The 27,062-nt window shown below is 36.4% G+C and overlaps 1 protein-coding gene across 2 annotated transcripts; it reads left to right on the forward strand.

Moving 5' to 3' along the window:
* The first annotated feature begins 200 nt into the window (after positions 1 to 200).
* Positions 201 to 23,226, forward strand: IRAK4 (interleukin 1 receptor associated kinase 4). Of its 2 annotated transcripts, XM_082850804.1 has the most exons (11): positions 221 to 411; positions 2,552 to 2,697; positions 3,480 to 3,662; positions 4,151 to 4,311; positions 5,450 to 5,514; positions 14,158 to 14,272; positions 14,699 to 14,808; positions 18,211 to 18,394; positions 19,306 to 19,368; positions 21,720 to 21,878; positions 22,007 to 23,226. In XM_082850804.1, the coding sequence occupies exons 1-11, from the start codon at positions 251 to 253 to the stop codon at positions 22,040 to 22,042; spliced, it is 1,383 nt and encodes a 460-aa protein (XP_082706930.1). In that variant the 5' UTR covers positions 221 to 250; the 3' UTR covers positions 22,043 to 23,226. The 2 variants fall into 2 exon arrangements, with proteins under 2 accessions (XP_082706931.1, XP_082706930.1); XM_082850805.1 differs by lacking the exons at positions 14,158 to 14,272; positions 14,699 to 14,808 and having other exon boundaries at positions 201 to 411.
* The last annotated feature ends 3,836 nt before the right edge of the window (positions 23,227 to 27,062 follow it).

The following is a 27,062-nucleotide window of genomic DNA, read 5'->3' on the forward strand; positions in this document are numbered from 1 at the left end:
TTGTGTAAATTTCACTTGGAAAATGTTAGTGCCGGAACAAAAATAATCCTGTAATTTTTTAATTGATATTTAGAGATGGAGAAAGATGAAAATAGCAACTACCTGGCTTCGGAGTGTTCCTTTATTATGGTGTAATGAGTTCCCAACATTTCATAAGTTAGAGCAAAGTGTGATGTATAAGCTTACAGATGTCATCGCTAAAGCTACTGTAAAATTTTAATGAGAATTTTCCGTATTTTAGGAATAAAAGATGAACAAACCCATAACAGCATCAACATATGTGCGCTGCCTCAATCTTGGACTAATTAGAAAGCTGTCAGATTTTATTGATCCTCAAGAAGGATGGAAGAAGTTAGCAGTTGCTATTAAAAAACCATCTGGTGATGATAGATACAATCAGTTTCACATAAGGTAACATAAAATTCTTTTTAAATTCTTACATCACAACCTAGAATGATTAATAGGTACAAATACTGTCTACTGCTGCAGTTCAGAAAATAAACCTCTCTCTAGGGGAGATAATGGTAATAAAACACACACACACCCTTTTTTTTTTTTTGCAATTTTTGCTTCATTCTCCAGCATATCAGCTAGATCAATATTGTGATATTGCAAATAAGTTTTTGAGGTTAAAATCAAGATTCCAACTTTTACTCTAAATTTCTGTTTGGCAAGCTGAGCCTAGTTCACTCTGCCTCATACCTGTCATTTCCAGATTGAAGTAACATAAGAATATTTTAAGAATCTGTAGTAAAATTCTGGAGCCTAAAAGTGTGTGAGTCTCTAATTCACTTTAACAGTATATTTTAGGAATTCTTCAAATGTGACATTTTAAAGTTGCTTGTACATGTACACATCTATGAATAGACTTCTTAGTTCTTAGCCAGGATTTTGCAATACTACCTTCAGATAATTTCCATCTTTCTATTTGTCTCTGCTTGATTAAGTTTAAGATATAAGTACACATGTTATTTTTGCCAGTTATTTCAGCCCAAACCTATGTCAAAATCTGTCTTTGGAAGCAAGGGGAAAAGAAATTTATTTGTGATTTTCAGCATTAACCTGAAAAAAACCTGAAGCCTTAGCTCCCATACTAGTCCTTTCAGGAAACGTTTTCTCATATGAAGGATGAGCATCTTAAATTACTTGGAAGAAACTTAAGTTTAAACCTTGAAAACCATTTTTAGAGACAGTTTGTTGATATTAACTATCTAATACTTTGAGAGCATAGTTGAGGGAGTGGTAGTGAGGAGAAAAGACTCTTCTTTACAGAATAATGGCAGCACATAATTATTGAAAGAATGATAGAACTAAAAAGTTACCAATTTACAACTACCAGTGAGTAATTGATTACGGAGGGCTCATCAGCGAATGCTAAAATCACAAGGTGAAAGGGTGTTAGTGAACAAGATACGCACACGATTTCAAAGTATTATCCACAGGTTATTTATGAATTGCAAAGGGGAAAGGTAGTTTTATAGAGAAAAAATCTGAAGTACCCCTCCTTGACCAGGTAATCAAACTGGTGTCGTCAATAATGGTACAAACTGCAATTATGTGCCTCCAGATGTGATGCAGTGCAAAGGACACATTGTCATCTCTGTACTGTTCTTACCAACATGTTTTCACCTGAATTTAATCGTGAGAGAGTAGTCAGACAAATCTAGACTGTGTGAATTCTACAAGGCATCTGACCTACACTCTGTAAAGTGAGCACACAGACACAGAGATGGAGAGGGTGAGAGCACAAACATGGCAAAATGTTATCCATTGGTCATTTGGTGAATCTAGATGAAGAGCAGATGGCTGTTCATGGTATTATTCTTTCAACTTTTCTGTAGGTTTGAAATTTTTTGAAATAAAAAAAATTTCAGGAAAAGCCAAGTTGTTCAAGTTTTTAAATGTTACTTTCAAAACTAGTTATTAAAGAAATTTTGAATGGAAAACTGCTCTGTGTTTTTCCCTCAATTTAACTGAAATATAGTTAAGAACTATATTTCTTAACTATAGAAATAAAACTATTTCTTAATGGGATAATTCTCCAAGTTTGTGTATATTCTATTTCTTTAAGCAGGCTGGTTTATTAAAAATCATATGGCTAACAGAGAGAGTATGTCATGTAGGGAAATAATATAGCTTAGTAGGTTGAGAGTATACCCTTCTGTCAAGTGAGATCTGAATTTGAATCTCAATTTGTATACAGTTTATGGACAGTGTGGCTGTAGGCTGCTTACTTTACCTCTCACGCTTGCTGTTTGGTAAATTAGTATGATATTCATAGTGTTTTCGAGAGTTAAATGGGTTCATGTGTGTGCACCCTGTAGCCCACTGTAAGTACACAGTGTCTGTCAACTTATCATCATCTTCAGCATCTTTTTTCCTTCTGCCTATCTTTCCTGTTCTCTGTAATCCTTGCTGATTCTCTTGCTGTATTGTAGGAAGTGCTCGGGACTAGACGGGGCGGGGGGGGGTGCTGTTGGGGGGAATAATTCCTATTTACATGTTAACTCTGTTTACATACTAATCTTGTTTCTCTTTTACTTACTTTAAGGAGATTTGAAGCATTACTTCAAACTGGAAAAAGTCCCACTTGTGAATTACTGTTTGACTGGGGCACCACAAATTGCACAGTTGGTGATCTCGTGGATCTTTTGGTCCAAAATGAGTTTTTTGCCCCTGCAAGTCTTTTGCTACCAGGTAAACTGAGCATGTCTAGGGTATCAATAATTAGGGTGGAAAGACAAGTAGCAGAAATAGGAACATTTCTTCTGACTCTTACTTTTTTCTCATAGTAGATGAGCCTTACATTTAAGACTCCTTTTCATTCTTTCAACTCTCCCCAACTCTTTAGCAAGCACGCCAGACACTGCAGACTTGCTGCTAAGGAAATGGAGGCTTCAGGATTGAGTCTCATCCCACCATTAAAGTCAGGTGGTTTTGTGCCAGTAAGAAGTTTAGAATGATGAGAAAAAACTCTTGCTTTTTTTCACCCTCAACTTCCACTCTGATGGGACTCTGTGATCGTGAATTCCTTACATTGTGTTCCAGTGGGCTGGTGTCTAGTTGCCTTCCTCATAAGCTACTTTTTCTCCCTTTGATTCCATGTACACCAGTGGTACTCACCCATCAGAGGGCATAAGAATCCCCTGGAGTTCTTGTTAAACATGTAGCTTCCCAGGCTGTACTCTAGACCTCATTATCAGAATTCTTGAATTAGGTTCAAGATCTAAGTTTTTAAACAACTACTTCAGTCCTTCTGTTGCAAGTGGCTTATGACCCACTTTTTGGAAACACTGCCTTACCCATCCTTATCAAAATTTACAAATTCTTACTAGGTAGCTTCTTGTGCAGTGCTGTGAAAATGTGGGGCTAATGTGTAGAAACTGGAATGATGTTAAGTGAACCAAGTTCCTAATTTACCTTTTTCACAAACACTTTTTCTAATGGAATGACAACTTGTATCTTATTTCATTTGTTAGATGCTGTTCCCAAAACTATTAATACACTGCCTTCTAAAGTTACTGTAACAGTTCAGCAGAAACATATGCCCCTCTATGGCAAAGACAGGACACCTGTGATATCTGATGAGAATACTGAACAAAACTATACGCCACCTGACTCCTCGTGTCCAGAAAATAGAAGTTTAGAATTTACTGATACACGTAAGTAACATTTGCAGTGCTTTACACTAGTGGGTTTGTTATTAAGATCATCACTGCTTTAAAATCAATCTCTCCTTTTGTTTGTGCACTCTGGTAATAGCTCTTTTGTGGTTGTTTTTTTCCCCTGATTTATTAAGTGCCATCTTCATTGTATTAGTCAGTGTTATAAGTGAGTAGAGGCAATAGGATATATGAACAACCACAGAAGCTATGAAAAAAAAAGTAAATATTTACATAACTTAAAAGGGTCATTTTATAAAGAAAATAAGTGACTAGAGTTTTAAGTGGAGGACCACCAAACAGAATTCTCAAGGTAAACCTTAAAATTTGTATTTTAAAAATGGTTTTACTCTCTTCCACTGTACCTAATACAAAATTGTAAATATTTGCATATGTATGAAATATCCAAATTGAGAAAATACTGAAGTTATTAAAACCAGTTTCTTTTTTACTGAAGCCCTTTTTTTCTTATTCTATTGACATTATAGGTTTTCACAGTTTTTCATATTATGAATTGAAGGATGTCACAAATAACTTTGATGAACGACCCCTTTCTGTCGGTGGTAACAAGATGGGAGAGGGAGGATTTGGAGTTGTGTATAAAGGCTATGTGAACAACAGGACTGTAGCAGTGAAGAAGCTTGCAGCAGTAAGTTATACTTTCAGGAAGACAAAGAATTAGAGAAGAGTTGCTTCTTAGTGTGTTATATAATAAATTTAAAATTAATCTTTAGGAAATATATGATTTCAGTGTGTATTTTCTTTAAATAAACATCATTCTAAGCTGGCAGTTCTTAACATTTAAAAATTTGTTGAAAGCTACGGACTCTGTCCCTATAAAAAATGTAGTTATATACACATACATACAATTATACATATAATTTGGGGAGATTCACAAAATAGAGAAGCTGAACTCTACACAGTGCTTCATGCATGATCAATATTAAAATGATAAGATTCTAAAAGAATTTTATAAAAATAGCTTCCTTGTATTACTTTTCTCATTTAAAAATAAAGTTTAGAAAATATACAATGGGCTTCCCTGGTGGCGCAGTGGTTGAGAGTCCGCCTGCCTTTACAGGGAACACGGGTTCGTGCCCCGGTCCGGGAAGATCCCACATGCTGCAGAGCGGCTGGGCCCGTGAACCACAGCCACTGAGCCTGCATGTCCGGAGCCTGTGCTCCGCAGCGGGAGAGGCCACAACAGTGAGAGGCCCGCGTACCGCAAAAAAAAAAAAAGAAAATATACAATAAGAAAACCTTTTCCTAATTCTTACCTATGTCCTTTGTTCCCATTTCTATTAGAGTGTTTACCATTTACTTATTGATTTGTTATATTTTAAATCTATTATTATATTCTAAAAATACCAATACAATACATATTTTTACAATAGTCACCCTTTGTCATATATGTTGCAAATACTTTTGCAGGTCTTGTTTTTCTTTTTGCCTTCAAATTTGCTTATGTTTTCTATTACATTTAATTTTTTTCCAGAATGTTTATGCAGTGAAGTCTCATATTATTTCATTTTGTTCCCACAGTGACTCAATGAGGTTTATGTAGTTACATGGTTTATAAGGTTTTCTTCCTTCCACTCACCAGCCATGAGACCTTGAGCAAATTGATAATATTTCTAGTTCTCAGTTGTTCTATAAAATGGGGAGAATGATGCCTTACTATTTTAAAGAAAGCAGAATCAGCCAGACGATCTCGTGTGCCCCTTTTAGCTTTAGGAGACTTGGGGTTATTGTATTGTATTATAGTGTATATTATTTTATTTTTTCAGATGGTTGACATTAGTACTGAAGAACTGAAACAACAGTTTGATCAAGAAATAAAAGTAATGGCAAAGTAAGTTAATCTGGCAGTGTGGTACTGTGGAAAAAAGCAGGACAAGGAGTAAGGGACTTGTTTCTTACCTAGAGTGTGCCATGAACTAGTGATATTTTCAAATATGTAAATTAAAATAGTTTAGAGAACTTGAAAGAACTTTGACTCTACAATTCTGTGACTGCATATACTCTTTCGTATGTGTGTAGATTAAACAGCAGTCATTATTCTAAATCATGGGAAAATTACATGGAATTTCAACTAACTTCCATTATTGTGTTTTCTGCTCCCAAAGTTCACAAGAGATAAATTGTAGATATAATATGTATGTGCATATATGTGTAAATACATATATGTGTAAATATATATATATGACAAATAGTCCCTTTGATATAAGTTAACACCATAAGCCAGGGAAGTGTTACATGTAAGAATGTTTAGAAGGCATTGACTCAGTATGTTTGAAAGTTGTTGGACATTATCAGGAAGAGAAGGAGAAATAAATTAGGAAATTTATTCAGTTATTATAGTGATTGATACTTGAGTGTGTACAATAGACCAGAAACTGCAATGTATTAACCAACAATTGTTATAACACCCCCCACACCCACACACTATTTTCCCACTGAGATTTAGAAACATTAAAAACTTTGCCCAAGGCCACATAAACAATAAATATGTGGATTTCAAATCCGGATCTGTCTGACTCCAGAACTTGAGCTTTTGATCTAAATCCTTAATGGGATTTACCAGTTTATTCTCATTAGACCCATTGCTATAAATCACCAATTCTAGTTGCTTAACTTCAAGAAAGAAAGAATAGACTGGAATTAATTCATTCACAGTAAAAATAATGCACACTGAAAAAACTAAAAAGCCTTCTGTTCAGGATTTGTTCTTCATACCCCTAACCCCTCCTGAAAGTAACTTGTTCAAAATAGATAATCAGGAAAATATTTTTAAATAATAAAAGTCATCTTTTAAATATATCACTCAGAGATAACCACTGCTAGTATTTTGATGTACTTGCTTCATGATGAGTATGTAGCGTTTTTCCCATGTCATTACAAATAATTTTAAAACATTTAAAATTATTGTATAACATTCTAGCATATATAAGGATTATATTTTATTTAACATTACCCTTCTAGGTTTGTTTCTAATTTTCAATATAACCTATTAAAGCTCCTTTAAATCTCTTTGTACATAAACCTTTAAATACAAATCTGCTTATTTCATCTGGAGACAGTCCTAGAAGAATTACTGGTTCCAAATGCATGAACTTTTTAAAGACTTTCTAAGTATTTGTCCAAATGGCTTTGTAGATAAGTTGTAATTTATACTTCTACCACCAATTTATTACAATTTCAGACTTCACTGCTACCTCACCACCATTAAATATTACTGCTATTTTTTGTTAAGTACCAATCTCTGGACCTTGCTAGCAGAATAACCTTGGCCAAGTTTCTCACCTCTCTATTCATTCTTTTTTTTTTAAATTTAATTTTATTTATTTTTTTATACAGCAGGTTCTTATTAGTTATCTATTTTATGCATATTAGTGTATATATGTCAATCCGAATCTCCCAATTCATCCCACCACCACTACCCACCCTCCTCCACTTTCCCCTCCTTGGTGTCCATACGTTTGTTCTCTACATCTGTATCTCTATTTCTGTCCTGCAAACCGGTTCATCTGTACCATTTTTCTGGGATCCACATATATGCGTTAATATATGATATTTGTTCTTCAATTTCTGACTTAACTTCAATCTGTATGACAGTCTCTAGATCCATCTCACATCTCTACATCCACATCTCTTCCTTTTTATGGCTGAGTAATATTCCATTGTATATATGTACCACAGCTTTATCCATTCATCTGTCAATGGGCATTTAGGTTGCTTCCATGACCTGGCTATTGTAAATAGTGCTGCAATGAACATTGGGGTGCATGTTTCTTTTTGAATTATGGTTTTCTCTAGGTATATGCCCAGTAGTGGGATTGCTGTGTCATATGATAATTCTATTTTTAGTTTTTTAAGGAACCTCCATACTGTTCTCCATAGTGGCTGTATCAATTTACATTCCCACCAACAGTGCAAGAGGGTTCCCTTTTCTCCACACCCTCTCCAGCATTTGTTGTTTGTAGATTTTCTGATGTTGCCCATTCTAACTGGTGTGAGGTGATACCTCATTGTAGTTTTGATTTGCATTTCTCTAATAATTAGTGATGTTGAGCAGCTTCTCATGTGCTTCTTGGCCATCTGTATGTCTTCTTTGGAGAACTGTCTCTTTCTCCAAAGAGAAATGGGAGAATGTCTTCTGCCCATTTTTGGCTTAGGTTGTTTGTTTTTTTAATATTGAGCTGCATGAGCTGTTTATATATTTTGGAGATTAATCCTTTGTCGGTTGATTCATTTGCAAATATTTGCTCCCATTCTGGGGGTTGTCTTTTCGTCTTGTTTGTAGTTTCCTTTGCTTTGCAAAAGCTTTTAAGTTTCATTAGGTTCCATTTGTTTATTTTTGTTTTAATTTCCGTTACTCTAGGAGGTGGGTCAAAAAAGATCTTGCTGTGATTTATGTCAAAGTGTTCTTCCTATGTTTTCCTCCAAGAGTTTTATAATGTCCGGTCTTACATTTAGGTCTCAAATCCATTTTGAGTTTATTTTTGTGTATGGTGTTAGGGAGTGTTCTAATTTCATTCTTTTACACGTAGCTGCCCAGTTTTCCCAGCACCACTTATTGAAGAGACTGTCTTTTCTCCATTGTATATTGTTGCCTCCTTTGTCATAGAGTATGTGACCATAGGTACGTGGGTTTATCTCTGGGCTTTCTATCCTGTATGATTGATCTATATTTCTGTTTTTGTGCCAGTACCATATTGTATTGATTACTGTAGCTTTGTAGTATAGTCTGAAGTCAGGGGGTCTGATTCCCTTTTTTTCCCTCAAGACTGCTTTGGCTATTCAGGGTCCTTTGTGTCTCCATACAAATTTTAAGATATTTTGTTCTAGTTATGTAAAAAATGCCACTGGTAATTTGATAGGGATTGTATTGAATCTGTAAATTGCTTTGGGTAGTATACTCATCTTCACAATATTGATTCTTCCAGTCCAAGAACATGGTATATCTCTCCATCTGTTTGTGTCATCCTTAATTTCTTTCATCAGAGTCTTATAGTTTTCTGCATACAGGTCTTTTGTCTCCCTAGGTAGGTTTATTCCTAGGTATTTTATTCTGTTGCAGTGATAACTGGGAATGTTTCCTTAATTTCTCTTTCTGATCTTTTGTTGTTAGTGTATAGGAAAGCAAGAGATTACTGTGCATTAATTGTGTATCCTGCAACTTTACCAAATTCATTGATTAGCTCTAGTAGTTTTCTGGTGGCATCTTTAGGATTCTCTATGTATAGTATCATGTCATCTGCAAACAGTGACACTTCTACTTCTTCTTTTCCAATTTGTATTCCATTTACTTCTTTTTCTTCTCTGATTGCCATGGCTAGGACTTCCAAAACTATGTTGAATAGTAGTGGCAAGAGTAGACGTCCTTGTCTTGTTCCTGATCTTAGAGGAAATGCTTTCAGTTTTTCACCATTGAGAATGATGTTTGCTGTGGGTTTGTCATATACGGCCTTTATTATGTTGCAGTAGGTTCCCTCTATGCACACTTTCTGGAGAGTTTTTATCATAAATGGGTGTTGAATTTTTTCAGAAGCTTTTTCTGCATCTATTGAGAGATCATATGGTTTTTCTTCTTCAATTAGTTAATATGGTGCATCACATTCATTGATTTGAATATATTGAAGAATCCTTTCATCCCTGGGATAAATCCCACTTGATCATGGTGTATGATCCTTTTAATGTGTTGTTGGATTCTGTTTGCTAGTATTTTGTTGAGGATTTTTGCATCTATATTCATCAGTGATATTGGTCTGTAATTTTCTTTTTTTGTAGTATCTTTGTCTTGTTTTGGTATCAGGGTGATGGTGGCCTCATAGAATGAGTTTGGCAGTGTTCCTCTGAAATTTTTTGGAAGAATTTGAGAAGGATGGGTGTTAGCTCTTCTTTAAATGTTTGATAGCATTCACCTGTGAAGTCATCTGGTCCTGGACTTTTGTTTGTTGGAAGATTTTTAATTACAGTTTTAATTTCATTACTTGTGATTGGTCTGTTCATATTTTCTGTTTCCTCCTGATTCAGTCTTGGAAGGTTATACGTTTCTAAGAATTTGTCCATTTCTTCCAGGTTGTCCATTCTATTGGCATAGAGTTGCTTGTAGTAGTCTCTTATGATGCTTTGTAGTTAAGCAGTGTTCTTTGCAACTTCTCCTTTTTCATTTCCAATTTTATTGATTTGAGTCCTCTCCCTCTTTTTCTTGATCAGTCTGGCTAAAGGTTTATCAATTTTGTTTATCTTCTCAAAGAATCAGTTTTTAGTTTCATTGATCTTTGCTGTGGTTTTCTTTGTTTCTATTTCATTTATTTCTGCTCTGATCTTTATGATTTCTTTCCTTTTACTAACTTTGGGTTTTGCTTGTTCTTCTTTCTCTAGTTCCTTTAGGGGTAAGGTTAGACTGTTTATTTGAGATTTTTCTTGCTTCTTGAGGTAGGCTTGTATTGCTATAAACTTCTTTCTTAGAACTGCTTTTGCTGCATCCCATAGGTTTTGGATCATCGTGTTTTCCTTGTAATTTGTCTCTAGGTATTTTTTGATTTCCATGTTGATTTCTTCAGTGATCTCTTGGTTATATAGTAATGTATTGTTTAGCTTCCATGTGTTTGTTTTTTGCATTTTTTTCCCCTGTAATTGATTTCTAATCTAATAGCATTGTGGTCAGAAAAGATGCTTGATATCATTTCAATTTTCTTAAATTTACTGAAGCTTGATTTGTGACCCAAGATATGATCTATTTTGGAGAATATTCCATGTGCACTTGAGAAGAAAGTATATTCTGCTCTTTTTCAATGGAATGTCCTATAAATTTCAAGTAAATCTATCTGTTCTATTGTGTCATTTAAAGCTTGTGTTCCCTTATTAATTTTCTGTCTGGATGATCTGTCCATTGGTGTATGTGAGATGTTATCTGGTCTATTGTGTCATTTAAAGCTTGTGTTTCCTTATAAATTTTCTGTCTGGATGATCTGTCCATTGGTGTATGTGAGATGTTAAAGTCCCCCATTATTATTGTGTTACTGTCAGTTTCCTCTTTTATAGCTGTTATAGCTGTATTGAGGTGCTCCTAGGTTGGATGCATATATACTTATAATTGTTATATCTTCTTCTTGGATTGATCCCTTGATCATTATGTAGTGTCCTTCCTTGTTTCTTGTAACATTCTTTATTTTAAAGTCTATTTTATCTGATATGAGTATTGCTACACCAGCTTTCTTTTGATTTCCATTTGCATGGAATATCTTCCTCCATCACTTTCAGTCTGTATGTGTCCCTAGGTCTGAAGAGCGTCTCTTGTAGACAGCATATATATGGGTCTTGTTTTTGTATACATTCTTCGAGCCTGTGTCTTTTGGTTGGAGCATTTAATCCATTCACGTTTAAGGTAATTATCGACATGTACATTCCTATTACCGTTTTCATAACTGTTATGGTTTGTTTTTGTAGGTCCTTTTCTTCTCTTGTGTTTCCCACTTAGAGAAGTTCCTTTAGCATTTTTTGTAGAGCTGGTTTGGTGGTGCTGAATTCTGTTAGCTTTTGCTTGTCTGTAAAGCTTTTGATTTCTCCATTGAATCTGAATGAGATGCTTGCCGGGTGGAGTAATCTTGGTTGTAGATTCTTCCCTTTCATCACTTTAAATATATCGTGCTACTCCCTTCTGGCTTGTAGAGTTTCTGCTAAGAAGTCAGCTGTTAACCTTATGGGAGTTCCCTTGTATGTTATTTGTCATTTTTCCCTTGTTGCTTTGAATAATTTTTCTTTACTTTTTTTCAGTTTGATTACTATATGTCTCGGTGTGTTTCTCCTTGGGTTTATCCTGCCTGGGACTGTCTGTGCTTCCTGGACTTGGGTGGCAATTTCCTTTCCTGTGTTAGGGAAGTTTTCAACTATAATCTCTTCAAATATTTTCTCGGGTCCTTTCTCTCTCTCTTCTCCCCCTGGACCCCTATAATGTGAATGTTGTTGCATTTAATATTGTCCCAAAGGTCTCTTAGGCTGTCTTCATTTCTTTTCATTCTTTTTTCTTTATTCTGTTCTGCAGCAGTGAATTCCACCATTCTGTCTTCCAGGTCACTTATCCATTCTTCTGCCTCAGTTATTCTGCTATTGATTCCGTCAAGTGTAGTTTTCATTTCAGTTATTGTGTTGTTCATCTCTGTTTGTTTGTTCTTTAATTCTTCTAGGTGTTTGTTCTTTAATTTTTCTAGGTGTTTGTTAAACATTTCTTGCATCTTCTCGATCTTTGCCTCCATTCTTTTTCCAAGGTCCTGGATCATCTTCACTATCATTATTCTGAATTTTTTTTCTGGAAGGTTGCCTATCTCCACTTCATTTAGTTGTTTTTCTGGGGTTTTATCTTGTTCCTTCATCTGGTACAAAGTCCTCTGCCTTTTGATTTTGTCTGTCTTTCTGTGAATGTGGTTTTCCTTCCACAGGCTGCGGAATTGTAGTACTTCTTGCTTCTGCTGTCTGCCCTCTGGTGGATGAAGCTATCTAAGAGGCTTGTGCAAGCTTCCTGATGGGAGGGACTGGTGGTGGGCAGAGCTCAATAAAACTTTAATCCGCTTGTCTGCTGATGTGTGGGGCTGGATTCCCTCCCTGTCAGTTGTTTGGCCTGCAGCGACCCAGCACTAGAGCCTACCCAGCTCTTTGGTGGGGCTAATGGCAGACTCTGGGAGGGCTCACGTCAAGGAGTACTTCCCAGAACTCCTGCTGCCAGTGTCCTTGTCCTCATGGTGAGCCACAGTCACCCCCTGCCTCTGCAGGAGACCCTCCAACACTAGCAGGTAGGTCTTGATCAGCCTCCTATGGGGTCACTGCTCCTTCCCCCTGGGTTCTGATGCACACACTACTTTTTGTGTGCCCTCCAAGAGTGGAGTCTCTGTTTCCTCCAGTCCTGTTGAAGTCCTGAGTCAAATCCCGCTAGCCTTCAAAGTCTGATTCTCTAGGAATTCCTCCTCCTGTCGCCAGACCCCCAGGTTGGGAAACCTGACATGGGGCTCAGAACCTTCACTCCAGTGGGTGGATCTGTGCTATAAGTGTTCTCCAGTTTGTGAGTCACCCACCCAGCAGTTATGGGATTTGATATTATTGTGATTGTGCCCCTCCTACCATCTCGTTGCAGCTTCTCCTTTGTCTTTGGACATGGGGTATCTTTTTTGGTGCATTCCAGTGTCTTCCTGTCATTGATTGTTCAGCAGTTAGTTGTGATTCCAGTGGTCTCGCAAGACGAAGTCTATTCATTCTTAACTTAACCAAGTTTCTTAACTGTCTATTCATTAGTTTTCTCATCTGTAAAATGGGATAATTATTTTAATAATGAAATACTTCATTAAGTTATTGTAAAGATTCAATAAAACAAAGCAGGTAAATCACTTACCACAGTGCCTTGTTAGTATAAATTCAGCAAATGTTATCTACTCTTTTTTTTTTTTTTTTGCGGTACACGGGCCTCTCACTGTTGTGGCCTCTCCCATTGCGGAGCACAGGCTCTGGACGCGCAGGCTCAGCAGCCATGGCTCACGGGCCCAGCCACTCCGCAGCATGTGGGATCCTCCCGGACCGGGGCACGAACCTGTGTCCCCTGCATTGGCAGGCGGACTCTCAACCACTGCGCCACCAAGAAAGCCCTACTCATTTTTAAAATGTGCCAATTTGGTGGAAAATGGAGCACTTACTGTCTTAATTTGCACTTCATAAAATATTTCTGGGCTCTCATATATATTTGCTCATTTAATTCTCACAGCATTCATGTTACATAATAAGTATTATTATCCACATTTACCAGGTAAAGTTGCTGAGGCTCAGTGAGGCTGTTAACTTGTGAGAGGTCACATTTCCAGGAGGTGGCAGAACTGGACTTTAAACTTAGGACTTTGAACCCAGGTTTCTTTCTACTGTGCCACAGATGCCTGCAGTTTTGTTATACTTCAGCTCTATTTAGTTTTATTACTCTCAAGTATATAAAGAAACTCAAATTAGGTTGTAAATAATCAGACATGATTAAATATCAAAAATATATGAATTAGATGTAATTAAAAATCAGATGTCTATAAATCAGTGCTTTGGATGTGTTAAAGAATTCTTGAAAGGATTGTCATACAAGTTTCAACACACTTCTTGAAATCTTGTTTGTGCTATCATTGAAAATTATACAAAACAAAGGTAAACATCAGCCTAGTTCTTAACCAAACTATTACAAGTACCAATGATCTGAATTATTGAGCTTTTGCTATAAAATCAAAAGCAGTTTTGCTTCTAATGTTGATTAATATTGACTGAAAGGAGAACTGTTTGCAGAAAATTATAAGCAGTTATAATAAACATATATAAAGATGTTAGAAACATATGTATCATATTACAGTGATATATAGCATATAATTATTTCTTGCGTTTTTTTTAAAGCTCTAAATTGAATAACTTATAACCTACAGCTAAATATATGTATGTATCATAATAATTTTGAGTGGAAAATTATTTGTCACAGGTGTCAACATGAAAACTTAGTAGAACTACTTGGTTTCTCAAGTGATGGAGATGACCTCTGCTTAGTGTATGTTTACATGCCCAATGGTTCATTGCTAGACAGACTGTCTTGCTTGGTAAGATGTTTGTTCATCACATTGTTAGGCTTTATGTTTCTGTGTTGGAATACTGATATTTACTTCGTGACAGGATCATTTAAACTGTATTAGTCTTAATATTTTTCCTGGTCTGTGAAAACTATACAGTTGGTATGTAAACAACTGGAATTGCCTAGCAGGTGATAATCTAAAATGTAAAAATATCAGTCAAGGCTAGACTTTGAAGATGCTCTTATATATTTTTATTGTTAAATAAGAAATACTAATCCCCATTTGATCTTATTTAGAGATTATTTTTTAACAGCTTAAAAAGTGATATTTGTAAATTCTTAACAATGTAATATAATTGTCAGTAGCTGCTTAGAAAAAATCTTATTGTATATTTTCATAGATTTTTTTTATCCTCCTCTTTTTTTTTAATTGGTTTGTTTCTTACTTCATAAGGATGATACTCCACCACTCTCTTGGTGCATAAGATGCAAGATTGCTCAGGGTGCAGCTAATGGCCTCAGTTATTTACATGAAAACCATCATATTCATAGAGATATTAAAAGGTAAATGCTACCTTTACAAAGCTTTAGGAAAACTGTCTTAAAGAATAATTTTCTCTCACTCTTTCTATTCACTATTCACATGCACGTCTTAACCTGGAGCACTCCATGAAAGCTCTCCTCACTAAGGATGTCTGTAATCTGCCTTATTTCAAACCCAGTGACCTATTCCCAGCATTCATCCTAATTTACCTTTTTAAAAAGAATAGTATGTTTTTCTGTTCTTCTTGACCATTTTTGCTATGTCAAGATTATTTTCCTTCTTATTTTCTGGATCACTGCTCTTTTCTGAATCACTTTTATCCACCACGGGTGCATTTCAGTTATCTTTCTTGTTATGTATTTAGTTAGTTAACAAATATTAATTGAACACTTATGACATGATAGGTACTGTAGATGGTATAGTTAGCAAAAGTAGCATTTGTAGCATCTGACAGCAATCAAATAATCACAAAATAATAACAGAACTTTAGTGTATAGTCTATAGAATTAGTATAAAGAAGAGTTCCCTGAGGAAATGATATTTAAGCTGAGATCCAAAGAATGAACAGGAAATAAGTAGGCACAATTTGAGGGCAGCCATAGAAAATGGGGAAAGAGCATTCTAGGAAGAAGGAACCACATATGTGAGACCAGTGTTGAAAGGGAACGTGGGAGCATGAAGAATTACAGGAAGTGAAATAAATGACTGAAGTGCGGAAATTCAAGGGGTGATTGATGTAAGATAAATTTATGGAAGTAGGCAGAGAGCTAAGCCCTGTAGGACCTAATAGACCAAAATAAGGACATTAATTTTATCACAGGTGTAATCAGATGCCATTGAAAAGTTGTAAGTAAGAATGTGGCACCACATTAAAGTTTTGAGAAGATCACTTTGACTTGAGTGTAGAGAACAGTTTGTATGAAGGGGTAGCTTGGAGCCTATCATAGAAGGCTTGGTGGTAGCAGTTCATATGAAGAGAGGTGAACAGATTTGAGAGCTTAAGATGGCAAGTCTTGCTGATTCTTGGCTGCAGGGGCATCAGGGAGAGTGACATATCAGGAGTGACACCAGGATTTATGGCTTCCAGAACTGAATTCTGGAATGATTGTGACATGATTCACTTATAGAGAAAGCACTGAAAGAGGACCAGGTTGGGGGTGGAAAATGTGAGTTCTCTTTTGTGCATGTTGTGTTAGAGGTTCCTTTAAGATATAGAAGTGAGTAGAGATGTTAATCAGTGTGATGTACATGTTGGAGCTGAAAGAAGTCTGAGCTGAAGACATCAATTTGTGTATTACTTGCATATGGGTGTTAATTGAAGAGCTATCATATGGTTGTCTTCACTTTAAGAGAGAACTAGATTAGGAAAAGTTCCCAAGATTTAGTACTGAGGAAATTCAAGACTTAATGGCCAAGTAGAAGAGAATGAGTCTAGAAAGGAATCTAAGAAAGTATTGCAAGTAAGCTGAAAACCAGGAGAGTGTGGTATCCCTGAGAACAAGGAAAGAGAGTTTCCCTAGAAGGACTAGTCAAAAGTGTCAATTGCTTTTTTAGAGGTCAGGATAAGGACTGAAAAATATGGCATTTTTAAAAAAAAAATTTAAATGAGGCATTTGATTAGTGCCATGAAGGTCATTAGTGACTTAATGGAGACCTACTTCCATGTAGTAATTGGGTCAGAATTCAGGTTGTAGTTGAACAGAGAATGGGAGCGAGAGAACTGAGAGGTGAGTATAGACAGTCTGATAAGACGTTTAGCCCATGAAGAGGGATAACTGGAAATTAGTGTGTCATTCAGGAAGCTTTTTTTTTAAGATGGCAGAGACTAAAGCATGTTTTTCTGTCCATGGGAAGAAGGAGGTGATAGAACAGAAGAGAGAAGTGAGATAATTTATAACATAAGGTTCCTGAGAATGTAGAAAGGAGTCCAAGTAGAGGGACTAGCCTCAGATAAGAGAAGGGACACCATCTCCCATCCCTTACACATTGGTGTATTCCAGTTGGTGTGTTCTTACCTCATCGTCTCTTTGGTTCATCCTACATATTCTTGCTGAGTGATATATTGACTTTAACTTCTACCTCTATGTGGGCAACTCTCAAATCGGTATCATTAGCCTCCAGTCCTATATTTTCAGTGTTTACAGACCAAGTCACCCCACTGAGATGTCCCACAGCAGCCCGTAAGTCAACATGTCAGAAATCACTCATTCCTCTTCCAACACAAGTTCTTCCTTCTGTATTTCTTTCCTAATCAAATGAAGTCAGTATTCATCCTGTCTCCCAAGCTAAAGACTTTCTCATTCCCCATATCATACAAATTACAAAGTTCTATTGAGTGTGCCTCAAAATTTGCACCTCCTTTTTCTCCCCAGCCTTTATTTACACTCTATCTCTTGTTTGCTTTATTACAAACTTTCCTGGTCATCCTTTAACCAGTCTGTACCAGTTCTCATCTATGCAGTACTATACTGACAGGTTGTGGTCCTAAAAATCAAGTCTGATAACATCAATTCCCTACTATGAACCCATTAGCTGGTATCCTGCTGCTCACAGGATAAAGTTCAAGCTCTCCTCATGTTCCACTGACACCAGTTTCTTCAAATTGATCATATGTTTTTTGTTTTCATCACTGTGTTCATGTTGCTCCATTTGTCTGAGATGCCTTTCTTTCCTTCTTTTAACCTCAACTTGTAACAGTCCTTCAAGACTATGCACTCTTTTCACCTTCTACTTGGAATTTTCTGCAGTTCTTCCAGACACATGGTTGTTCTCTCAGCATTTTGTGCCTAATGTCACCATTATGAATACTTACTGGATTTTAAAAAATTATTCCTATACCTTTGTTACAGATAAGATTCGAAGATAGCCCCCATGCCCAGCCCTGAGCTTAAATACTATAAAACATTGGGGGTCCTCAATAAAGTTTTGTTGAATGAAAGTATGAGTGTAGGAGCACATGCATAAAATGAATGAATGAAGGTCTTTTAGCCATATTCTTTCCTCTTCAAAAGATTTCAGATAATACCCCCCAAGAAATGAAATAAATAATTAAGAAATTTTAGTTGAAAATTTGTTTTTAAATGAATTGGGATATTTTAGGAAAGGAATTAAGAAGGGTGCTTTAGGACACTTTGAGGGAAGTTACCTTGTAATAAATTATTTGTGAAATAATAAAAATATCTCTCACTAATATCAACAGCTTTATTTCACTTTTATTCTCCTTAGATTTTCCCTCAAGAAACAATAAGGAAAAGAAGACAATTTTATTTCTCTTTAGCTTTAATCTGAAATTCTCATTTGTTTACACAAATTTCAGGCTTTTATGATGTATATTATAAAGTGGGATACTGTGTAAATACAAACATTCATACGCCTACCTAAGGAACTATTTGATTTGCTTGAAAAGAAAAACTTTTTTTCAGTGCAAATATCTTACTAGACGAAGACTTTACAGCCAAAATATCTGACTTTGGGCTTGCACGGGCTTCTGAGAAGTTTGCCCAGACAGTCCTGACAAGCAGAATTGTGGGAACAACAGCTTATATGGCACCAGAAGCTTTGCGAGGAGAAATAACAGCCAAATCTGACATCTACAGCTTTGGTGTGGTAAGTTTCATATATATATATGTACACACACACACACACACACACACACACACATAAAATAATATATATATAATTAGTAACAATAATCATTCTGGCTGTACTTGTGAAATTGAAATAGAATATTTTGAATATACCTGTGTTGCTTAGCTCTCTTACATAAAGATTAAAATTGTTCACTTTAACCTCTAGTTAAATGAGAAAGTTATAAAAACTACTCTGAATTTGTAAAACTTTTAAATTGATTTCTGAAATTACTGCAAGAAATAATTTTTTGCCACATGAATTAATATGAAACTTGAATTAATGCATAAAACAAATTGTGTCATACAGTATGCACTTTAATGTCATGTTTTAAAAATGAAATATTTTTTGAAGGAAATATGCTTTGGCATTTTCTGATCTACCAGTCTGTTCCTAATAACTTTTATGATGGTATGAGGAGTGAATGGGAGAGGTTGGAGAAATTGGTGCTTCTTTATCTTATTTATTCATATGTGTTTCATTTATGGATATTTATCTTCATAGTACTGTGAAGTTAAGGCACAGGGTTCTAGGATATGCCTGAGGTTTAGAAAATAATATTCTCCTAAGAACCAGAGAAAATTATTCTTGTGAAAAATCCTCTGCAAGACAGGAAAAGCAGTGTCCAGAACACATGTTGAGGGGGTGCTGATTGTTTAATAAGTTGCCAGTAGAAAAGAACTGCTTGTGGGTATGGGTGGGATCTGAGGTGTCCGGGAAGAAAGAGTGGTCAGAAATGACCACAGCTCGTGTTCTTTCCGCTTTCATGCCTAAAGGGCATAATGCAGTGTGTGGAAATTGTTCATCAGATTTCATAATCAAGAGTTATATTCCTTCTAGTTTCTATATGTTGTCTTGAGTCATATTAATGGATTTTACTTTCTTCTTAGGTTTTACTAGAAATAATAACTGGACTTCCAGCTGTGGATGAACACCGTGAACCTCAGTTATTGGTAATTGAAAGATTTCATTTTTTCCAGTCCTTTTCTATATGCATTTAGAATCTAAATTTCTGTGGGTAAATTTGGTATCTAGAAATGTCATTTTCTATTGGCAGTCTTTCTGTTGGCAATTACGTAGTGGCATATGGAAAGAGCATCAAATATTTCTAATCTCAGCTCTGCCTTGAAATATTTGTGAAGCTTGGAAAAGACACATATATTCTATGTTCTAGTTTCTTTGTGTCTAAAATCACAATAGGGCTATATGATTTATGAGGTCTCCTCCAGTATATGTTTATTTTGTTACTTTCATGGTGATTACTAATAGCAGAGAGGAAAAGCAACATTTGCTTCCTTTGAAATTTATATCAGAATAGAATTGCTAATAAAATTCTTTATCCATTTCTATTATGGAGTATTTTTTAATAAAGTTATCATAGAAAATTTTACCTGTGTGTTATATTAGGCATTCATTGACAATTATATAAATAGACTAACTGAATGCTAAAACTATAGGAAAATTATGCCATGCCTTTTTTTTTCCTATATATTAAATTTTAAGAACTTGGAGAGTCTTCTAATAAAATTAAAGACTTACAGAAATACCTAGTACTATATATAAGTTTTTCTTAAAATTAGTTAAATAACTACACTGACTTTATTCTAATTTATGTGTTCTAATGGAACAAGCCAGTGTGACACATTCAGACAACATGTGTATACCAGATTATTCCCCTAGAATGAGGATTAGAAAGTCAAAAGGTATAATATATTTGCTCAAAGGCTTGGTGCCATACTTTTAAGAAATACCATAAGTATAATATCTCTATATTACAATATTGCTACAAGTGTCCCTTATAAAACTATATATTACAAAGCTTTCCATGGGTTCCTGGATATGTAGTAATGAATATTACATGCTATATAGTATTTCACATTAAAATATATTTATAAAACATAGTTGTGAAAAGTTAATATTTTTGTAATATTTCATATTTTACAGTAGCACATAGTGAAATTTTGTCTTATCAAAGAAATAAAATCCTCTGTCCCATTGGTTCTTGGAGGTCAGGAAAGAAGCCTGGGCTGGAGTTACAATTTTTGAGCTGTTCGTGTACAGGCATGCCAAAGCTTTGTGTGTTGATTGGATTATACAGAGAAAGTGTGTAGGTGAAAAATATAGGAGGAAAAAATTACCGCAAAGTAGGGTTTTAAATGATAAATTTATTCTCTCATAGTTCTGGAAGCCAGAAGTCTGAAATAAAAATTTTGTCAGGGCTACATTCCCTCTGGAGACTCTAGGGGAGAGTCTTCCCTTGCCTCTTCCAGCTTCCAGGGGCTGTTGACATTCCTTGACTTGTATGCACATCCCTCCAATTTCTGCCTCTGTGATCACATTGTCTTCTCCTTTGTGTCTTTTTTTTTTCTTCTTTCTGTCTCTTAAACAGATGCTTGTCATTGGATTTAGGGCCCACCTGGGTAATCCAGGATGATCTCATCGCAAAATGCTTAGCTTAATTACATCTGCAAAGACCTTTTTTCCAAATACAGTCACATTCACAGGTTCTGGGGATTAGGACTTGGACATATCTTTTGGGGGCTACCGCTCAACCTACTACACCATCCTAGTCCTCCACCTCTCTCCCGATTGTGGCCCTGCCCCCTTTCTCTTCCTCGCTCTTTCTCTTTGATTCAACAGTGTGAGTACACATAGAGAAGTGTGCCTGTGCAGGGAGGGGCTCTGCATTCAGAAGCTGGAATTGCATCATCAGAAGCACAGCAAAGAAGCAGACCTCCTTGTGCTGGCCGCCAGTAAATACTGCTGAGTACATGAGAGCAATTAGCTCAGTCACATAAATACAAAAACCAATAGGCGGGTTTCCCCGGTGGCGCAGTGGTTGAGAGTCAGCCTGACGATGCAGGGGACACGGGTTCATGCCCTGGTCCAGGAAGATCCCACATGCCGCGGAGCGGCTGGGCCCATGAGCCATGGCCGCTGAGCCTGCGCGTCCAGAGCCTGTGCTCCGCAACGGGAGAGGCCACAACAGTGAGAGCCCCGCGTACCTCAAAAAAAAAAAAAAAAAAAAGCAAATGGCTGAAAGTTTCTAGGAGGGAAGTATATATGTATGCATAAGTAAGTAAGTAAATAATTAATAAGGTTACAAGGGTAGATAGTAAACTAAGAGTAAATGTTATTATGATGTAGATTAAATAATTTAAATGTATTCTTTTATAATATAATTGATAATATAGGTTAATTATAATATAAATATAATTTATATTTATTTATAAATACATTTATAAATTTATCTGATTTGTTTCCCTTTTATTTGACACTCAAAGTTTTAACATTTGTCTTAAAGCTGGATATTAAAGAAGAAATTGAAGATGAAGAAAAGACAATTGAAGATTATATTGATACGAAGATGAATGACATTGATCCCACTTCCATTGAAACTATGTACTCTGTTGCCAGTCAATGTCTGCATGAAAAGAAAAATAAAAGACCAGACATTAAGAAGGTAATTTTTTTTACATATATTTAAAAAGTGAAGGAGGTGGGGTTTGTCATTTTTTCCTAAGTGTACATTTCAAACCAACTATTTAATGTGGTTCTTTTGTTTTTTCTATCTTTCTTTCTTTATAAAAGGTTCAACAACTGCTGCAAGAAATCACAGCTTCTTAAAACTTTACTGGAATAGACTCTTGGGTTTTTATATACAGCTATCTAAATCATTTTTTAAACTAAGATTTTTTTGTAAGCATTCTTCTTTACCTTTGACAAGGCAGCATGATGAAGTGCAGTGGTTATTAAAGCTTGTGTAGAACCCCCAATATATAGAACAGACAAAAGTAGAGCCACTGTAGCAACACTTAGCCCTACTTTCACTCTGAGGTCTTACCGTAATCCCTGAGATCTCCTTGGAACCTTACCAAACACAGCATGAAAACTCAGAATTAACAAAACAGAGGACTGAACTATAGGGTGAAAAGACCCTGGGCTGAAGCCTGACTCCACTACTAATTTTCTGTAAAGCTTTGGGCAACCTCTTAGCTGCTTTGAACCTTGGGTTTTTCACCTGTAATGGACTAATTATCTACTGTGCCTCTCTGACAGGTAGTCATGAAAATCAAATGATGCAGAATATGTACAGGCACTTTGTAACTTGTAAAGTGATATAAAATTTAATGTTTACATAAATGATTATAAAATCCTATTACAGTCATTTGTTTATAGGGTCATGTTCACAGTGTGCTATTTTAAGCAATCATTCACCATAAGCCAGTTACGCCCTGATGATACTCCCATGATGATATGGCCATTGTTAGATTATGTTATATGGGAAATTTGAAAGCATTTTGCAGATGCAGTTACAGTCCCTCATCAGCTGACTTTGACTGTCAATAAGGAGATGCTGCTTTGGGGGCTGGACCTAATAAGGTGAGCTTAGAAGAGCTTACAAGAAGTCCGAGAGATTCTCCTGTAGGCCTTGAGGTAAGCTACCATGTTGTAGGAAGGCCACATTGGCTAAGATCTATGGGTGGCCTTTAGGAGATGAAAGCTACCTTCCAGCTATCAGCCAGCAAGACAAAATTGGAACCTTCGTTGTACAGCCTCAAGAAACTGAATTCTTCCAACAACCTAAATTAGCTTAAAAGAGTGCTCCAAACTTCAGATGATACCATAGCCCCCGCTGACACCTAAATTTCGGCCTTGTGAGAACCTCAGTAGCAAACATGGACTTCTGTGCCTGGACATGCAGAATTGTGAGATAATAAATAAGTTGCTATAAGCCACCAAGTTTGTGGTAATTTTTTATGCAGCAATAGAAAATGAATACAGATATTCTCATGATGATTCTCCAACAGGGATACCCCATCATGTTCACAGGTTCTGTCCACAATACCAAGTATCTGCAATTATTCATTCATTCAGTAATCTTGGTATCATTAGTTCTTTCATTAACACACTCAAAACAAGAGTATGTAGAGTGAGCTATAGTAGAAGATGATCATCCTCTATACTGTACTGTTTAGACCTTCCTAAATGCTTTCTTGGGAAACAGAGATAGTACTGTTTTCAAATCACCTTTATAAACTAAGCATTTAAGCAAAACACATTTGCTAGTTGAAAAGCAAAATAAATAAAATGACTTGGTCACATTAATCTCAACAGGAACTCACATAATTTGAGGCACAGTATGGCTTATAACCCTGAAAATAATAATGTTATTTTAAAATATAATGAGGGACTTCCCTGGTGGTCCAGTGGTTAAAACTCCATGCTCCCAATGCAGAGGACACGGGTTCAATCCCTGGTTAGGGAACTAAGATCCCTCATGCCCCGTGGCATGGCCAAATAAAATAAAATTATTAAAAAAAATTTTTTTAATAAAATATAATGGGGCTTCCCTGGTGGCATGGGGCGGCCCATATAGTTAACTATTACTTGAAATAAAATCATATATGTAAAATGCCATGGATGTAGCTGTGGTTATGGGCTGTGACCAAACCATATTAAAAATTTTTAAATGAGTAACCTGTTTCATTGATTTTGAAAATTTCACAGTATAATTTGGTAGATGTTTCCATTCCATCAAATGGAATTGATATCAGACTTTCCAAAATTAGGCATGGCTTCTCTCTCAGGATAAGACTGTACCTTAACTCTTTTGAGAGCCACAATACAGTCAATCCAAGATTCCAAAGCAAGATTCCACACGGTTTCATGCCTGATGGTGTGTGATGCATCGTGGACCCTTGAACTTGTGTGACTCACTTAACTCTAGGAATGAACAGCAGGGGGGTTGCCCTCAGCTTGCAGCTGAGCAGGACTTGACTAAAGTTCTGAGGAGAATAATGTACAGGCTCTTTTCACTGTTTCCTCAAGGCAGAATTTAATGGCCTGTGGCATGGATTGAGAAAATATGAGAAATGATTAACAAGGACCTAGGAGAACTAAAAAACAAACAGTGATGGACAACACAGTGAATGAAATGAAAAATACACTAGAAGGAATCAATAGCAAAATAACTGAGATAGAAGAATTAATAAGTGAGCTGGAAGACAGAATGGTGGAAATGACTGCCAAGGAGCAGAATAATTAAAAAAGAATGAAAAGAGGACTTCCCTGGTGGCACAGTGGTTGAGAGTCCGCCTGCCGATGTAGGGGACATGGGTTCGTGCCCCAGTCCGGGAGGATCCCAAATGCCGTGGAGCGGCTGGGCCCGTGAGCCATGGCCACTGAGCCTGCGCGTCCGGAGCCTGTGCTCCACAACGGGAGAGGCCACAACAGTGAGAGGCCTGCGTACAGCAAAAAAAAAAAAAAAAATAAGAATGAAAAGAAATGAGAACAGTCTCAGAGACCTCTGAGACAACATTAAATGAACCAACGTTTGAATTATGTGTCCCAGAAGAAGAAGACAAAGAGAAAGGGTCTGAGAAAATATCTGATGAGATTACAGTCAAAAACCCCATAACATGGGAAAGGAAATAGCCATCCAAGCTCAGGAAGCACAGAGAGTCCCATACAGGATAAATGCAAGGAGAAACACACCAAAGCACATATTAATTAAACTAACAAAAATTAAATTCAAAGAAAAACATTGAAAGCAGCAAGGAAAAAGGAAAAAATAACATACAAGGGAATCTCCATAAAGTTATCAGCTGATCTTTCAGCAGAAACTCTGCAGGCCAGAAGGGAGTGGCCGGATATAATTAAAGGAATGAAAGGGAAAAACCTATAACCAAGATTACTCCACCCAGCAAGGATCTCATTCAGATCTGACAGAGAAATCAAAAGCTTTACAAGCAAGCAAAAGCTAAGAGAATTCAGCACCACCAAATCAGCCTTACAACAAATGCTAAAGGAACTTCTCTAGGTAGGAAACACAAGAGAAAAAAAAAAGACCTACAAAAACAAACCCAAAACAATAAAGAAAATGGTAATAGGAACATACATATCGATAATTACCTTAAATGCAAATGGCATAAATGTTCCAACCAACAGACACGGACTGATTGAATAGAAACAAAAACAAGACTCATATATATGCTATTTCCAAGAGACCCACTTCAGACCTAGAGAGACACATATAGACTGAAAGTGAGGGGATGGAAGAATATATTCCATGCAAATGGAAATGAAAAGTAAGCTGGAGTAGCAATACTTATATCAGACAAAATAGACTTTAAAATAAAGACTGTTACAAGAGATAAGGAAGGACACTATGTAATGATCAAGGGATCAATCCAAACAGAAGATATAACAATTGTAAATATTTATGCACCCAACATAGGGAACCTCAATACATAAGGCAAATGCTAACAGCCATAAAAGGGGAAATCGACCGTAACACAATCATAGTAGGGGACTTTAACACCCCATTTTCACCAATGGACAGATCATCCAAACTGAAAATATATAAGAAAACCCAAGCTTTAAATGACATTAAACAACATGCACTTAATTGATATTTGTAGGACATTCCATGCAAAAACAACAGAATACACTTTCTTCTCAAGTGCTCATGGAACATTCTCCAGGATAGATCACATCTTGGGTCACAAATCAAGCCTCGGTAAACTTAAGAAAATTTAAATTGTATCAAGCATATTTTCTGACCACAACGCTATGAAATTAGAAAGCAATTACAGGAAAAATAGTGTAAAAAACACAAACAGTGGGCTTCCCTGGTGGTGCAGTGGTTGAGAGTCTGCCTGCCGATGGAAGGGACACAGGTTCATGCCCCGGTCTGGGAAGATCCCACATGCCATGGAGCGGCTGGGCCCATGAGCCATGGCCATTGAGCCTGAACGTCCGGAGCCTGTGCTCCACAACAGGAGAGGCCACAACAGTGAGAGGCCTGCGTACCGCAAAAAAAAAAAAAAAAAAAGCAAACAATAAAAAACACAAACATATGGAGACTAAACAATATGCTACTAAATAACAAAGAGATCACTCAAGAAATCAAAGAGGAAATCAAAAACACATAGAAACAAATGACAATTGAGAACACATGACCCAAAACCTATGGGATGCACCAAAAGCAGTCCTAAGAAACTTTACAGCAAATTAATCCTACCTCAAGAAAAAAGAAAAATCTCAAACAACCTAACCTTACACCTAAAGCGACTGGAGAAAGAACAAACAAAACCCAAAGCTAGTAGAAGTAAAGAAATCACAAAAATCAGAGCAGAAATAAATGAAATAGAAGTGAAGAAAACAGTAGCAAAAATTAATGAAACTAAAAGCTGGTTCTTTGAAAAGATAAACAAAAGGTAAACCTTTAGCCAGACTCATCAAGAAAAAGAGGGAGAGGACTCAAATCAATAAAATTAGAAATTAAAAAGGAGAAGTTACAACTGACACCACAGAAATACAAAAAATCATAAGAGACTACTACAAGCAACTCTATGCCAATAAAATGGACAACCTGGAAGAAATGAAAAAATTTTAAGAAAGGTGCAACCTTCCAAGACTGAACCAGGAAGATATAGAAAATATAAACAGACTAATCACAAGTAATGAAATTGAAATTGCGATTAAAAATCTTCCAAAACGGGCTTTCCTGGTGGCGCAGTGGTTGAGAGTCCACCTGCCGATGCAGGGGACACGGGTTCATGCCCCGGTCCGGGAAGATTCCACATGCCATGGAGCGGCTGGGCCCGTGAGCCATGGCCGCTGAGCCTGCATGTCCAGAGCA

The sequence above is a fragment of the Leucopleurus acutus genome, assembly GCF_964270905.1.
Source record: "Leucopleurus acutus genome assembly, chromosome: 11".
NCBI lineage: Eukaryota > Metazoa > Chordata > Mammalia > Artiodactyla > Delphinidae > Leucopleurus > Leucopleurus acutus.

What these genes read in the sequence shown, in the direction of transcription:
- IRAK4 (XM_082850804.1), top strand. Translation starts at nt 251, where the DNA reads ATGAACAAACCCATAACAGCATCAACATATGTGCGCTGCCTCAATCTT. An exon ending in TTTAGAATTTACTGATACAC is followed by an intron (nt 3,663 to 4,150) that starts GTAAGTAACATT and finishes TTGACATTATAG; the next exon opens with GTTTTCACAGTTTTTCATAT. An exon ending in GAAATAAAAGTAATGGCAAA is followed by an intron (nt 5,515 to 14,157) that starts GTAAGTTAATCT and finishes TATTTGTCACAG; the next exon opens with GTGTCAACATGAAAACTTAG.